Raw genomic sequence first — 14,487 nt, 5'->3', positions numbered from 1 at the left:
TTGCTCTGAACTTTACACCTGAGTGACTATATGTCTGAATGACCAGTGAAGTAGATCAAATTTAGCTTCAGTGGATTACATCATATTGACATAGATGAATAAAATGCATGTTTGTCTTAAGTGTCTCGTGCAATTGGAAGGGGAAATTTCATTTTGCCGGCAGTGTTGCACTTAACGGTGAATTTCTGTAATTTCTGAAGATGGCTTAAATGTGTTGGCTGCGTCTTGTATGCCTAATACAGAACAACTTCATAACAATAAGGCCAGTGTTTTACCTGCAGTGTCAGAATATTTTAGAATTATTGGTACTGAGTAAGGAATGAAGATCGAGTGCTGGTTCAATTCCAGACTTCTGTGTCTCACATAATGAGAACTGCAGTCCAGTTTGCAGCTTTTGTTAACTAAATCAAGGTACTTTAAAGTAATACCACCTGACACAGTGAATAAAGTTCAGAGCATGTCTGTTCTCACTCAACAAGGTCATAGAGGCAAAGTCCAGGGGAATGATGAAATGTTGTATTGAGCAAGCGTTGGATCTTAATCTAGACAATCAGTAGGTTACCAAATCAACATATTCAATCAATGAACTAAATGGACATAGGACATTTCTGGTCTTGAATGGCCACTCAAAGCCCTTTCACACCAAGATTCACACTCACCCAAACAGCCTTTCTATATCATACATAATTCACAAACTCCTGAGCCACAGCTCAACAGCACAACTGATGGTGTTGATGGAAAAAAAACCCCAAAAAAACAGTAAGTACATGTTTTTGACATTTTTCCTCAGTTTGTCAGGGCCTCTGCCTGAACAGCAGTGTGTCACTTTGACTACGTTCACTATCATTGTCTTGTCCCATGCGCTGCTATGCAGGAAGGTGACGTCTGCCCCCAACGTGCTGTGCGTAGGAACAGAAGAGGGACTGCACCAAACAAAGTAATGAAGGATCCAGCCTAATACAAAAGGCTGGCATAAACATCTGTGAAATGTACCACAGCAAAAGAATTACAGGACAAATCAATGTAATGAAGAAATATTGTTTGGTTTTGTTTGCTGAAATATATTGGTACAATTCCCCCCCCCCCCCCTCCTTGCAGCTGTCCTAGTGATGTACAGTTTCAGAAAAATGTATGTGTATGTTTGAGATGCTATCTTAGAAATTATATCATGCCTGCGTTTTGCAAAAGAAAATACAAACAAGTTATTTTGCATGAAAATGTAAAGAAGGAACTGTCCTGGACGAAAACGTTATAATTTTGACCCGATTTTTTTGAATTTTTTTTCAACCCTCTTGAAAGCTGTTTTTTGAAGCCTTGGCTATAAGATAAAACAATTCAAAACCTTCTTACTAATGCAAATCAAAATTTATCCACATTTTTCTACAAATAAGTCACTTGTACCATTCTGCATTTTTTTTGACCAGTCGACAACACAGCGTCGGATTGGTACAAATCTGTAACAAAGCCTCTGATTTGTCAAGTGGATCTAAAAATGGACGGCTAAAAGTTTGTGAACAACAACAGAAGCCTTTTACATATTGAAAAACGGGATAAAAATTATCATCATATTCATTCAGTGTTGGATTTATCATCATGGACATATTGTACAAAGTCTCCGAAAACACACTGAAGTTCCAGGCCGCACTAAAAAATCTTCTGAAAGGGCCACGAAGCCAGTGTCAGCTTCCGGTCCAAACAAATCGTAAGTTGCTGGCATGAACTGATCAAACGTTATGAGGACTTCTATAACATGACGCATTTTTTGTCGCATCCGACAGGTTCGGGCTCAGACAGTTAATGTCGATCAGAGATTAGACTTTGATTGACATGTGCTACATTTATTGAAAAAAAGGCATATGACAAGCTCCTTTGAGTAAAATTTCAACCTAATAGCAGGCTGCCAAAACCCACAACCCAGTTACATAATTAGGAAGGCATTATGAAAACACATACACGCACACAGCTAATGTCTACACAACATTTAGCTTTCTTATGAATTGCTCATAAATAGTTCAAGTCTGTTTGTACCCAAACATACCCTCAAGGAAGGTGGTTGAAGGAACACTGCTATTTCCCAAGTGTTACAGTCGGTACTCTCTGCACTTGTACGAGCTGCACAACTTCCATGGGCTGTTACTCTGGCATGATGATATGAGCAAATTCACTTCCTGAACATACTCAGTGATTGAAAGGGTCCGTTTGATTTATTGTTCCCATTGACCTACTTTGGATTTTTTCACTACTACTAGACACTTAATTGATTTAATTTAAACCGGGCAAGGACAAATGATAAATGATTCAAACAACCTCCAAACATTTCGGGGTTTGCTGACACATTACTTAATGATAATAATAATAATAATAATACATTTGATTTATACAGCACTTTTAATTGCTAAAAGCAATCTCAAAGTGCTACAGAGTAGAAACAAGATAAAATAAATGTTTAAAAATAGGTTTAAAAAGAAAAAACCGGTAGAAGAAAAAGTACAAAAATTTAGGGGAATGCTTGTTTAAAAAGAAAGGTTTTCAGGCCCTCCTTAAAAGATAGAGTGCTTTGTGGAGCCCTCTGGAAGGGTCTGGAAGGGAATTCCACAGGCGAGGAGCGGCTGAGCAGAAGGCTCGATCCCCCATGGTGCGCAGCCTGGTCCTGGAGGGGTGAAGGGGGAAGGTTTTGTTTCAGGAGCGGAGGTTGGATGAGGAGGTTTGTGGTGAGAGTAGATCTTTCAGGTTGGGAGGGGCATTGCCATGGATGCACTGGTTATGGACTCTTTGTCTGTGGGATATGTAGGCTGACAGCTCTACCTCGAATAACCATCATCACCCAGTGGGATCTGAGGGGGGATGACGCCGGATTGGGCGGACTGTTCCTGCCAGTGGGAAGGGCGTTTCCTTCTGCCGTGCAACTACTGTCGCCTCCAATTCAACAACGGCAGAATACTGTGTGTGGGACAAGGTGAAGGGTGGCAGGTGAGAAGATTTGTCGATTCCCTGATGATGTTCAACACCTCGCCTGGATGGGAGACGGGAGATGTGATGACAATGGCAGTGATGGCACCACAGCGTGAGGAAAGACCATCCATACCACCGAATGCACTGGCGGGACCAGGTCACCCCATGGCTCCACCCCTGTACCCATTCCTGTGTACAGAAAATCCGGCAGGGAGCTGTGACGGACCTGGAGAAATGGAGTGTTGCAAGCCCCAGGCACGATGGCTGCTAGGGCAGCCACCCCCCTGAGACTGGAAGAAACGGTCACAGGACAAGTGTCTGTGTGGATGGTCATGGTCCCATTCAAGGGAGTGTACTCCGTTGGAGCACATGTGAAGAGAACAGAAGACCTGAGTCCCTAGAGCCCAGGACCTTTGCCCGGAGTACCACAACCAGCTGCCGGCAAGAGACCCTGGATGAGCCATCTTTTGCCAAAAACTTGGGTAAACATAAGGTGGGATTCTAAGAAGAAAAATTAAAAAATCCGGTGATAACAGGAGCAGCTGCTAGTCAACCAACCGACCAAGAAGAAGAAAACCTTCAAACAAAGTCAAGATCTGGACATATTCCATTGAAGAAGGATGGACCTACCGATGCGACTAAATTGCATTCCAGGAGAAGACGTCTGGACTCTATCCGAGGCGAATATGACTCCATAAGAGATGAAGATGAGCATCTGCGGCCTACATGGAAACGACCACGGAAAGAAAAATGGATTTCCTTTTTTTGGATAACCCTAAAAGTACTATCAAGTACTATCAGTAATAGTCGGATTAGGGACAGTCCTGACTACACTGTATCAATATGGCCCAATGAAAACATCCATGGGGAGCCCGGGGTTAACTCCACCACCTATCATGACCTCACCATGGTTGAAAAATTGGCCATGAGACGCGCTACCCGCCACACCTAATGTTAAGATGGGTCTTTGCTAAAGCTTGCTATGCTTAAAAAACCATGTATCAAACAATAATCATACTTTATGTGTTATGCCTTGAAGAAAGAAGCCAGCTGCAACCACTGCGGGATATCCCTGGAACAAGCCAAGTATCTTTGGGATATTACCCCAATGTTGTGGTGCACTGGCTGCTACGAAAGATTCATTTCAGTTCATCTGGCCAGAGTTGTGCTCTGCCACAAAGAAGTACCCTGTGGGCCTGTGGTGTCCGAATACAGATTCTACTGTCCATCCTTCATGAAGATGTGGGCGTGGCCTGGGGGCAAATATGTTTCATCCTGCAACCTTGGTGGTGGCAGATTCGCGGCGATTGGATCTCCATTTCCTGATATGAAAACCATCGTTCCGGCGCTGCCTTCCACTAAGAATGCTGCAACTCAGACGGAGGGGGTTAGCTGGTTCTGGGTGGAAGGAGTTGGAGAAATAATCAAGGAGGGACCTCCGTTACCAGATTCAGCAAGCGGCTTGGGGATAGGAAAGTCCCTGATGCCACCCATGGCCTCGTCTGAGCAGGAGGAGCTACGTGCCGCTCTCACAATCATCGAGGATCAGTTCAGCTCTGTGATTGCAGAAATAACAGAGCTTGAGCCCGGACCAGATGACTGTACCACATCTACATCTCCAGGGGCAGTAGAGGACACAAGTGGTGAAAACACAGATCTTCCGCCCGATGACTGCGAGGATGCAACAACCATCGAAAACCTTCCAACCCCATCAGTGACCAGTACCAGGGGGATAACATTGTTCTCCTCCTGTACCACGCCGTGTATGGATGAGATGACAATCGTTGATCGGTGGGATTCAACGGATGAACCATCAACATCAACAAATGAGGATGTGCTTCTACTGTCAGCGGGAGAAGATGACGATATACTCGCTGTTTGGCCTTCTACAGATTCAACCGAACGGAGTCCTCGACCTCAAGAAGGGGGTGTCAAAAAGAAGTTGAGATCTCAACCTTAAATGCATTATCTACAAAAGGTATGGGCAGTATAAATAGTAACACATAGAGAAATACAAGACACAAAGAGTCAATATAAATCATAAAAGTTGATTGAAATATATGAAATGGTATTTAAAGCAAAGCTGATTGAGGTTATGTTGATTATTAAATGAATGTAATAAAACTATATAGAGAGATGTAACATTATTACGAATAATCAAAGAATGTAAATGGAGCATTAAACTCTATAATCCATTTGTCATGCAAAATGAGGAGGTCACGTAGATCACGTCTACTAGAAAATTAGGAAGTCACGTCCGCTGGAAGATGGCGAGCGAAAGTTTACCCAGTATTTCCACAAATTAAGAGAAAAGCTCTCTGTGTGAGGGAGGAGAGTTTTCTTAGTCTGTCCATGCTTTATCTAGATTACAATACTTACTATTTTTTGAAAAATTTCAAGAATATAAGAGATCATTGTGCCAATCCGATAACAATCAATGCTCTTAAGGCATGGCGATCAATCCGCCGTCTGGAGGGGAGGTTCAAATGACTTCCAGATTTACCCCAATAATTTAGAATCCTGATTTTTTGGCCGGGAATGTTGGATTCTGGGTTCCTGCAATGGAATAACAAACATATAGTCAAGCTGGGAGACTTATTTTCAGATAGAAGTCTTATGTCCTTTGAACAGTTGATAGAGAAATATCAGCAACCAAAACATAATTTTTTTCGTTTCTTGCAAATAAGGCATTATATCATTATGAGTACGACCCTTATACATCACCCTTAGATATCTGTTATTGAGAAAATGTTGTTTCAACCACCAGGAAATGTGTCTCTACATTTGCTTTCTAATGTAATGCGGGGCATGTCTCCTATTGATGCACAGAGAATTAAGGGCGTGTGGGAGAATGAATTGTCAGTGACTATTGACGAGGAGACATGGGAAAATATTTGGAGTTATGCCAAGAAGATATCCATCTGTTCTCGAACAACAGCAATCCAGTATTGAATAATACATAGAATACATATATCGCCTCATCGCAGACATTGTTTCAACCCTTCACTTTCTCCTCTGTGTCTTAAATGTAAGACTGAAATAGGTACCTTAACCCATTGCTTATGGTTGTGTCGTAAATAACATTAGCATTGGTCGGATATATTATGTGACATGGAAAAAATATTTGACAGGGATTTGGAAAAGGATCCAATGTCTTTGATTTTGGGCCTAACTGGCAAAAGGTTGTATGACATTCTTACATTTGATGCTAGGAAAAATATATTGTTACAGTGTATCAGTGATAAGGGCCCTTCTCTTGAGGGCTGGAGTAAAGTTGTATTTGAGCTGGTTCCTTTGGAATATCTCACACATATTGTATACACCAAAGCAGACCAATTCTATGAAGTCTTGCAGCCCTATCTGAATTATCTTGGACCTGATTTGTCTTCTATTATTTTACGAGGAATCTCATGAAGCTACTTTCTCGTAGCCCCTGATTTACCTGCAACATAAGATTATTTCCTGTAACCTCCTGTATAGGTTTGTTGATCTGAGCTGTGTTTGTTTGGTTTTGTTTTGATTTTTACTTTTGTTGTTATTCTTGTTGTTTTTGTTGTTAATTTTTTTTTCTCGATTGTTCGTGTGGGAAAAAAGAAAATTCAATAAATATATTGTTTAAAAAATATATATATATATCAAACAGAAAAAGTTACCGTAACAGAAAATGAAAACGTGCAATCACAATGTATTGTAACTTGAAAACAGAACCTACCGAACCCGACCCTCAAAAGGATCCCGGACGAGCCCCCATCTCACGCCTGGACTACTGCAACTCACTCCTAGTTGGTCTGCCGGCATGGGCCATCCGACCTCTGCTCATCCAGAACGCAGCGGCCCGGTTGGTCTTCAACCTACCCAAATTCTCCCACACCACACCACTCCTCCGCACCCTGCACTGGCTGCTGGTGGTAGCTCGAATCCGATTCAAGGCACTTGTACTCGCCTACCATGCTGCGAATGGTTCAGGCCCTTCCTACATCCAGAACATGGTCAAACTATACATTCCAGCCTGCCCACTCCGTTCTACCACTGCCAAATGCCTTACCACTCCCTCACTGCGAAAGGCAGGCAGCCACAGTTCTTCTAAATCCCGCCTGTTTTCTGTCCTGGCAACTCAATGGTGGAACGAGCTCCCTATTGATGTCAGGACTGTCACAGACTGAAAACTCACCTGTTCAGACTGCACCATACCCCCTGAATCTACTATTCTAAATCTAACTAAATATACTGCGAGCACATACATTAACAAAAAAAAGAAAAACTAATACTAATAGCACTTGAAGCTTTCTTTGCCTATTTGATGAATGTTTATGCACTTTGTTAACTATTGCGTAATATCCCCATGGTCGAATGCACTTATTGTAAGTCAATTTGGACAAAAGTGTCTGCTAAATGAATGTAATGTAATTATTAGAGTACTTGTTATTAATAATTCCCGCAGTTCAATATGAAAACTGACAATTAACATTGTTAAAATGTAATTGAATTGCAGGCCTTTTTCTTTATTGCATTTGACAGTCAGTTGTTCATAAATAGGCACCCAGCATATTTCAATATGGCACTAAATCATACACAAGTTAGACATTATGAGGTTGCGGACTTTTGTTTCACGAAAATTTCTATAACTGGACCTCCTTGAATTTTAATGGAACAGCACTGATTTTGTTGATAATAATCTTCCAGCCTAGTTTAAAAATGATGTACCCATGAACACCAATTAGGTTATGAAATCTTTTATTTGGTGACTTGTGCTGTTATTAGCAACAAACCATTGAGTTGAAAAAATCTGCATCCGCAATGTTATCATGTATTCATTTCTTCTTGGCACAGGTGTACATTTGGGAATTGTGCAACAATGCCTACAGAGGAGAATGTGTGGTGCAGGGAGATACCCCAGGTAAAAGTAAATGCTTGGTGTAAATTAAAATTATACAGTCATTATTTTTCTGTAATCAAATACTTACCTTTAAAATGTACTAGGTTACAAGACAAGAACAGCTTCAGCAGAACATCCCAACGTGCATGGTGGATCATCCTGGCCTTGAACCTGTGTGTTTGAATGTGTTCTCTCTACAGAATGCATTCAACGTATATAGAGCGGACTATGGCCATTTACGTTTAAGGGGAATACAGCAGTAGGTTTTGTTCTATAAAAAAACTGTCTGATATTATAATACATTTATGGAGTAATAGAATTAGTAATAAATACATTCAAATAAAGACGTTACTGTTCACTCTTTTATATTGTTACTGATCATATTTCAGCTTTGGCACTTGAAATCATGTAAAATATCAAACACTGAAAGCACAAAAGTTTATAGCAGAATACTGTTTTATTATAGAAAAAAGATAAATGGCACAAAAAAAAAATCACAAATGTACAATATAAACAAATAACGTTTCAACGTGTCAAAATAAACTTTGACTAAATATGTCCACTTTTTCAGCCGTTATAGATTCCTGGCCTACAGAAGCTTTGTAAGCTGGGTTTGGGGCTTTTTGGGCCGGACAATCCTGTGGTACTGCCTGCCTGTGTGGTCGCACAGTGTTCCGCGACGCAGAGGGAAGATACGTGGGGTTCAGACCTGTGCTTGGTTGAACCCCGACACAAAGGAGGCTACCACGTCCTGCTTCTCTGGACTGTCAAACTGGGTCGACAGAGCCGGTGGGATTGGGATCCTCAGCACCTCATCCATAAATGGGGCAGGATCTTTGAAGACGTCAAAGATGAGGTCCATCAACTCATCCACATAACCTATTGTACATAAGAGTGGTATATATATATATAGATATATAGTTTGTGATAGAGTTCAATAGCACACTGACCCTGCTGCATTGTTGCACATTTCTTTTTCTTTTCAATCAGGTTTATTCATTATAACGGTGTTTTTAAAGTGAACAGCTACTTTTTAAATATTATTATTATTTATTTTTCACTCAATGTTTAATTGCTGTTTGCACATTATTTATTTAATTTCTCAAATAATTCAATAAAAGTTTTTAAAACTTACAGAAGGTTGCTGCAGTTTTCACTGGTTTTGCTGTGACTTCTCCGTTCATGGGCTTTGGGAAGTACATCCTGTACTGCGGCTCACCAGCTGATGTTCTTGCTTTGGGAAGCCCAGCATTCTCGTTGAAGTGCAGGGCTGCCAAGTAGAGTCTTGGGAGGAGAAATAACACTTTAGAAATATGATGGACAGTGGATTTGTATAAATGTGTTGAGACAATGGAGCCTTATTTACCTGCATAACATTTCAAGAAAAGTGAAGACCACATTCTTGCTCTTGTCCCTTGAAGTGTGTTCAGGATGTAAACACTGGGGGAAGACAGGGTCTCCATGTGCCAAATCTATATTTTCAATTTAAATTTGGTCAAAAATGTCAGGGAAACAATAGTCTGTGTTAAACTTGTGGAACACATCATTGATTATGATAATGGGGAAAATTGTTTGGACAAAGACTTTTGTCATCAATCGATATAGACTGTTCACATCTACAGATGCTAAATGTTCCTGATGCATTTTCCCTCTGACACACAACAGACAGTAAAAATACCTTTCTCCATGTGCCACACATTATAGTTGTGGGTGATGTTGGACTCCCTCAGGAATTTCTGGATCTGAGGGTGAGGGTCTGTAACAATGCTGTCCATAGTCACACCATGCGCCTCCAAGAGAGCAAGGCTTCTCTTCAGACCCTCCTTCTCCATATGATAACTTCCATCAACTTCATTGCTCTGATTATAAAAGTAAATGAAGCACATGTAACCTACAATATTTAGTAACATTAATGTAATTTCTGTTTTACCATTTCTTAAACATAGTGTAGTTTAATTCAATAAATATCTTTTCACTCACTTGAACCAGCTGCAGATCAATGATGGTGTTGCTCTTCAGGTCCATCATGGAGTAAGTCCCAAACTTGGCAGAATGACCTTCAAAAATAAATGTGGAATTATACATAATTTATATATATATATTCTATTCTATTTTATTCATATAGTGCCTATTCAAAATAGAAGTTGTCACCTTACAGAGAGCAGGTCTAGACCAAACTAATTCTAATAACAATAATATAATAACAGTAGTTGCAGTGGGGGTCCTGCAGAAACATACACAGACTTTGCAGCTCTGCTCCAGAAGCACCAGGAGTGAGATAGCACAGAAGTTGAATTCTTAACATGCATTGTCATGATCTGTTGTCTTATTGACCACTTCTCTAAACAAAAACATCATTACAAAATAGTTTGAATTACGTACCATGTAAGTCAGCCCTGAGGTCACCACCGAGGATGACATTCTGCTGCTCACTAAGCTGCTCCAACATTCCACCCTGTGCTTTCTTCCATTTGTGCACGATCGCAGGTTCTATGTAATTCCGGGCGTGTCTTCTGAAGGTGTCATATTGAAACATCTTCAGATGCATTGCCCGGAAGATCTGAGGTCAGAAAAAGATCCGGTATAAGAACTTTGCTATTTCTTTTTTCTCTAATCCCTGGGGGTATAAAATTTCCTCTCAACATTCTAAATAACATTAAGCAACATGATATGCTATGGTTTATTACTTTTAATATGATTGAGTCCTTATCCCCTACCTTTTGAAGTTTAAAGAAGGATGCCCCAGTGGCATACACAGCAGCAGAAAGTTGGAGGTTGCCAGCAGGACTGTTTCCAAGAAGAGGTTGGCTATTCCACTTCTTTCTGTACGTACATCCCAGACACTTCTGTTCTATGGTGATGAATGTGCCCACTCTACTCGTACGTACTTCTGAAACCCGCCGACATTCAGGGCATATCCGAAACAACTCCAGTAGGCAGCTTTCATAGACAATGTAAGTTGACGTCTTATGAACTGGGTCGGTAGATTCCTTTCTATTCAAACAATAAAAATTGGAAACAAACAAATATATAATTCAGTACAACTTATGCTAGAATAATTGGAGGAATCTTAAAATGTTTGAGCTAAATATTGATTTACTCACGTTACATCTACTGACACAGTCAAGGCTGTGAAAGAGTCTTCAGGGTCATACGTAGAGTCCTGTGGATCAGGAATCTTCATGGATGAGCTGCCCTCTAAAGGATTGTCCTCTTCCTCCTCCAATTCCAAGCGTGGCCTCTTCACCGCTGTTGATGTCATAAATGGTTTTGACGTGGAGAAGGCAACAGGTGAGGTGCCGACACTGGCACAGGATATTGTCTTCTGTGTTCCTTTGATTAAATAATGAGAATTTATTAGCCACGCAAAATTGAAAAAATAATAAAATTGCAACATGCAGACACACATAACGAAAATAATAAAACTCAGGTCAACAAACCTTTACTTCTGAAGTGGGGTTGGAAAGTTGTGATGGACAGCTGTGTACCAACTGTGTTAGTCTGGGGGGGGACGGGGGGGTCTGTCTGGCAGGCCACATGATGTCTGTCCTCAGCCAGCAGTCCAGATATCCTTGTCTAAACACCAAAAACAATAATAATTATGCATTTGTTAGTTTCAAATATTTCAGAAAGAAATAAAACACTGTATACATCTGACAGACAATAATCGTCGATAATCTATGCCAACAACATGAGTAAAATAAAGCTAAAGTCATGACAAAATAAATAAATGCTTTGACCGATGTAAGACAACTGTTGATATTCATGTGAGCGCATCAGTAAGAAAGATACGCAGACACTGTTGAATGACAGAAAGGCAGACTGGAGTGCCGATGGCAAAGCGACACAAAGTGGTTGTGCCAACTTGGGCTAAAGCTAGTATCCAACCTCACCGTTCACGTTCTGCTGAGCCCTCGCCTTCTTCACCCGGTCACGATACAAATAACAACCCGACCAGGCTGCACAAAAACAGCGACACACTTGTAGATCGTTTGGTTAAATTATTATATTTGTCTGTTAAGAGCCACCGTATTTGCAGTATTCTCATACCAGCCAATCAGCGTGCTCATGGTTCAGTCTTCCACAGCACTGTACCTGTTCCAGGCTCAGGATCAGGTTGAAGAGATGATGGAGAACAGCACACAGCTGGCTGGCACAGGTCTTCAGAACCCTGTGGCTGATGCCAACGGGTCCCGCAGCCTTGCGTGGGTGAAGTCTCTCCAACTGTCTCTTCACCTGGGCCGTTGTCACAGTCCAGCGGGGGAGGGGATTCTGACTGTCCGTGGGGGGATGGAGGTGTTGTGAAGGTGGGGGGATTGGATCCGGTGTGCTCACCACAGGGGAGAGAGGGGGAGGAGGGGCGGGAGCATTGGAGGCAGCGAAGGTGTGTGGGGGGCAGGGTGTGTGGTAGACGAGACGGCGGACTGAGAGGGCTGGGAGCTAAACCTGTTCAGCTCGTTTTCTCTCTCCAGGCTCCCTGACGTCTGCATGTCTCTCACACCACACCTGGTGATGGCCTTCATCCCCGTCCACACGTCCCTCACGTTGTTCTGCTGGAGTTTGGCCTCCAGCTTCCTCCTGTAAGAGTCTTTACTCTCTCTCAGCTCGTGTTGTACCTCTCTCAGTAGAAGTCTGTCCCCCAACCTGAAGGCTTTCTTCTTCTTGTTAAGAAGTCCTTTCAGGTCGCTGGTGATCCAGGGCTTGTTGTTGGGGAAGCAACGTACAGTCCGGGCTGGCATGGTGTTGTCTTCACAGAATTTTATGTATTCTGTGATGCAAATCCCACTCGGTAGACTCAAAGCAGTCATGCAGCGCGTCATTGGCCTCCTGAGTCCACTTCCTCACTGTCTTAGTGAACACAGGCTGCCGCTGGACAAGCGGACGTATTTTGGTCATCAGGACAAGGTTGTGATCAGATCTGCAGAGTAGGGGGAGGGCGGTGACACTGTATGCATCGTTGGTGTTTGCATACAGGAGGTCCAGTGTTCTGTTTTCCGTGGTGGGGCAGTCAACATACTGATGAAAGTTTGGGAGTGTTTTGTCCAGTCTTGCATGGTTCACATCCCCAGTAATAACCATGAACGCGTCTGTGCGTGGCTCCCCGTTACCGGAAGTAACGAGAGTAGCAGTGAAACAGCGAGAAACGTTCCGAAACAGACACCAGGCATTGTTGTCGTCACTATTGCAGTGGTCCCAAAGATTTAGAAATGAAAAAAGTACAAAAAGGCAAGTAAAAGACAAACAGTTCTAAACACCGGGAGCTGCTGCAACAGGCTGCCACCACATACTGGCATTGCAGACAAAATCTTCAGGAAAATAAGTTCCTGGAGAGTGCTGATGAAACAAATGCTCAGTCTAGAGTTAATCCACAACACCCATAGCGTCAACGTTACTGTGGCCTGGTAACTACAGCCTGTAAGTTCAATGACACACGTGGTGTTTACATCAGAGGACAGGGTCAACTGATGCTGCCTAAACGAACAAGGAACAGACACAGGGAGCAAAGGGAGTAAAGCGAACACGCGGACTTTACATTTTACTTTTCAACAAGTCAACGCATACAAGGACGTGGAGCACATCCCGGTGGCCAGAGCCCACTGAAGCCGGCAATATGAACGACACTGTCGTGTGCCACCCACCCCCCCCCCCCCCCCCCCCCCCCCCCCCACACACACACACACACACACACACACACACACAAAGGCATGAGGTATTGACTCACCTCTGTAGCTTCGCCACGGATGGTAGGAGTTGCACCATCTTTAAGGAAAAGTCTTTCTGCCAGTCCGGCGTTGTACTGACCCAGGTTGGAAAAACAGTCCCACGAAAAGTGTTTGGCACAAACTCGCAGGTTTTCACCGAATCTGACTGGAACATCTCCATCGAATATGAAGTCAGTCCACTTAGCTCTTGTGTCCTCTGAGGCTGGGAGTCGATGTACAGACCTATGTTGGCCAGTACATCCTAGAACAGCGCAAACGTTATTAACTCTTCTCGGCATTATGCTCGCGCTCCGGTGTCTCGCAGTCCAAGGGGCGGAGATTTTGCAGGTTGGGGGCGTGGCTGTTCTTCTTCTTCTCTTATTGTTTTATGGCGGTTGGCAATCAACGAAATGGTGCATTACCGCCACCAACTGGTAAGGAGTGAAGAAAGCTGCTCCTGGTGGCGTGGTTACCCCAGGAGCAGCTTCATGTTTCGTAGTAGGACGCCCGGATTGTGACATACAGTCTATGGTTGTGACTGGCTTGTTCAGAGCCCATCTTAATAACGACTTTGTGTTTCCTTTTTCACGTTTTGTGGGGCGGCAGGCACCCCACATACCCCAAAATATGTACAAAAAGGCTGAAAAAGTTGTTTTAGCATAATATGTCACCTTCAACAATGGCTAACGTTAACTTCAGTCGATGTAAATGCTAGCACGCAGCCGCTGGAGCTAGCTTTATGGTTGAGAGTGTGTCGTTTTGTGGGTTTATTCTTAAACCGTTGTTTGTGTAAGGCAAATTCGGTCAGTTTAAAGATTTGTTTTCATTGAATTAATCTTAATTTTGAAATTGTATTATAAATTTACTGTTCTTAAAGTATAATATTTTTTAAAAATCTGAAATTGAATATATAGTGCAAAAATAGCTTTATTAATGTTATCAGGGTTTTTTTTCTAA

At 42.3% G+C, this 14,487-nt stretch overlaps 2 protein-coding genes across 3 annotated transcripts; one reads left to right on the top strand and one right to left on the bottom strand.

Moving 5' to 3' along the window:
* The first annotated feature begins 4,039 nt into the window (after window positions 1–4,039).
* On the top strand, window positions 4,040–7,956 carry LOC118290559. The gene is made up of 3 exons (XM_047328864.1): window positions 4,040–4,930; window positions 6,658–6,790; window positions 7,783–7,956. Exon 1 carries the CDS (start codon window positions 4,061–4,063, stop codon window positions 4,910–4,912), a length of 852 nt encoding a protein of 283 aa, XP_047184820.1. The 5' UTR covers window positions 4,040–4,060; the 3' UTR covers window positions 4,913–4,930; window positions 6,658–6,790; window positions 7,783–7,956.
* Window positions 7,957–8,266: 310 nt separating this feature from the next.
* Window positions 8,267–13,883, bottom strand: LOC118290557. Of its 2 annotated transcripts, XM_035618338.2 has the most exons (11): window positions 13,551–13,686; window positions 11,924–13,007; window positions 11,269–11,404; window positions 10,933–11,161; window positions 10,546–10,822; window positions 10,211–10,388; window positions 9,809–9,885; window positions 9,507–9,687; window positions 9,195–9,300; window positions 8,964–9,112; window positions 8,267–8,707 (listed from the first exon to the last, which is right to left on the bottom strand). In XM_035618338.2, exons 4-11 carry the CDS (start codon window positions 11,088–11,090, stop codon window positions 8,532–8,534), a joined length of 1,302 nt encoding a protein of 433 aa, XP_035474231.2. In that variant the 5' UTR covers window positions 11,091–11,161; window positions 11,269–11,404; window positions 11,924–13,007; window positions 13,551–13,686; the 3' UTR covers window positions 8,267–8,531. The 2 variants fall into 2 exon arrangements, with proteins under 2 accessions (XP_035474231.2, XP_035474230.2); XM_035618337.2 differs by lacking the exon at window positions 11,924–13,007 and having other exon boundaries at window positions 13,551–13,883.
* Window positions 13,884–14,487: the final 604 nt, after the last annotated feature.

Source organism: Scophthalmus maximus, chromosome 18 (assembly GCF_022379125.1).
Source record: "Scophthalmus maximus strain ysfricsl-2021 chromosome 18, ASM2237912v1, whole genome shotgun sequence".
In the NCBI taxonomy this organism is placed as follows: Eukaryota; Metazoa; Chordata; class Actinopteri; order Pleuronectiformes; family Scophthalmidae; genus Scophthalmus; species Scophthalmus maximus.
Note: the sequence above shows the minus strand (reverse complement) of the source record. Positions and strands in the feature narration are given on the sequence as shown.

Bases quoted from the DNA above. Each gene is read 5' to 3' on its own strand.
- LOC118290557 (XM_035618337.2), bottom strand. From the start codon at position 13,829: ATGCCGAGAAGAGTTAATAACGTTTGCGCTGTTCTAGGATGTACTGGC. The intron at 10,823-10,932 runs GTGAGTAAATCA...TTGTTTGAATAG, and splicing joins ACTGTGTCAGTAGATGTAAC to AAAGGAATCTACCGACCCAG. The intron at 9,886-10,210 runs GTACGTAATTCA...TTATTTTTGAAG, and splicing joins CCTCAGGGCTGACTTACATG to GTCATTCTGCCAAGTTTGGG.
- LOC118290559 (XM_047328864.1), top strand. From the start codon at position 4,061: ATGTTGTGGTGCACTGGCTGCTACGAAAGATTCATTTCAGTTCATCTG.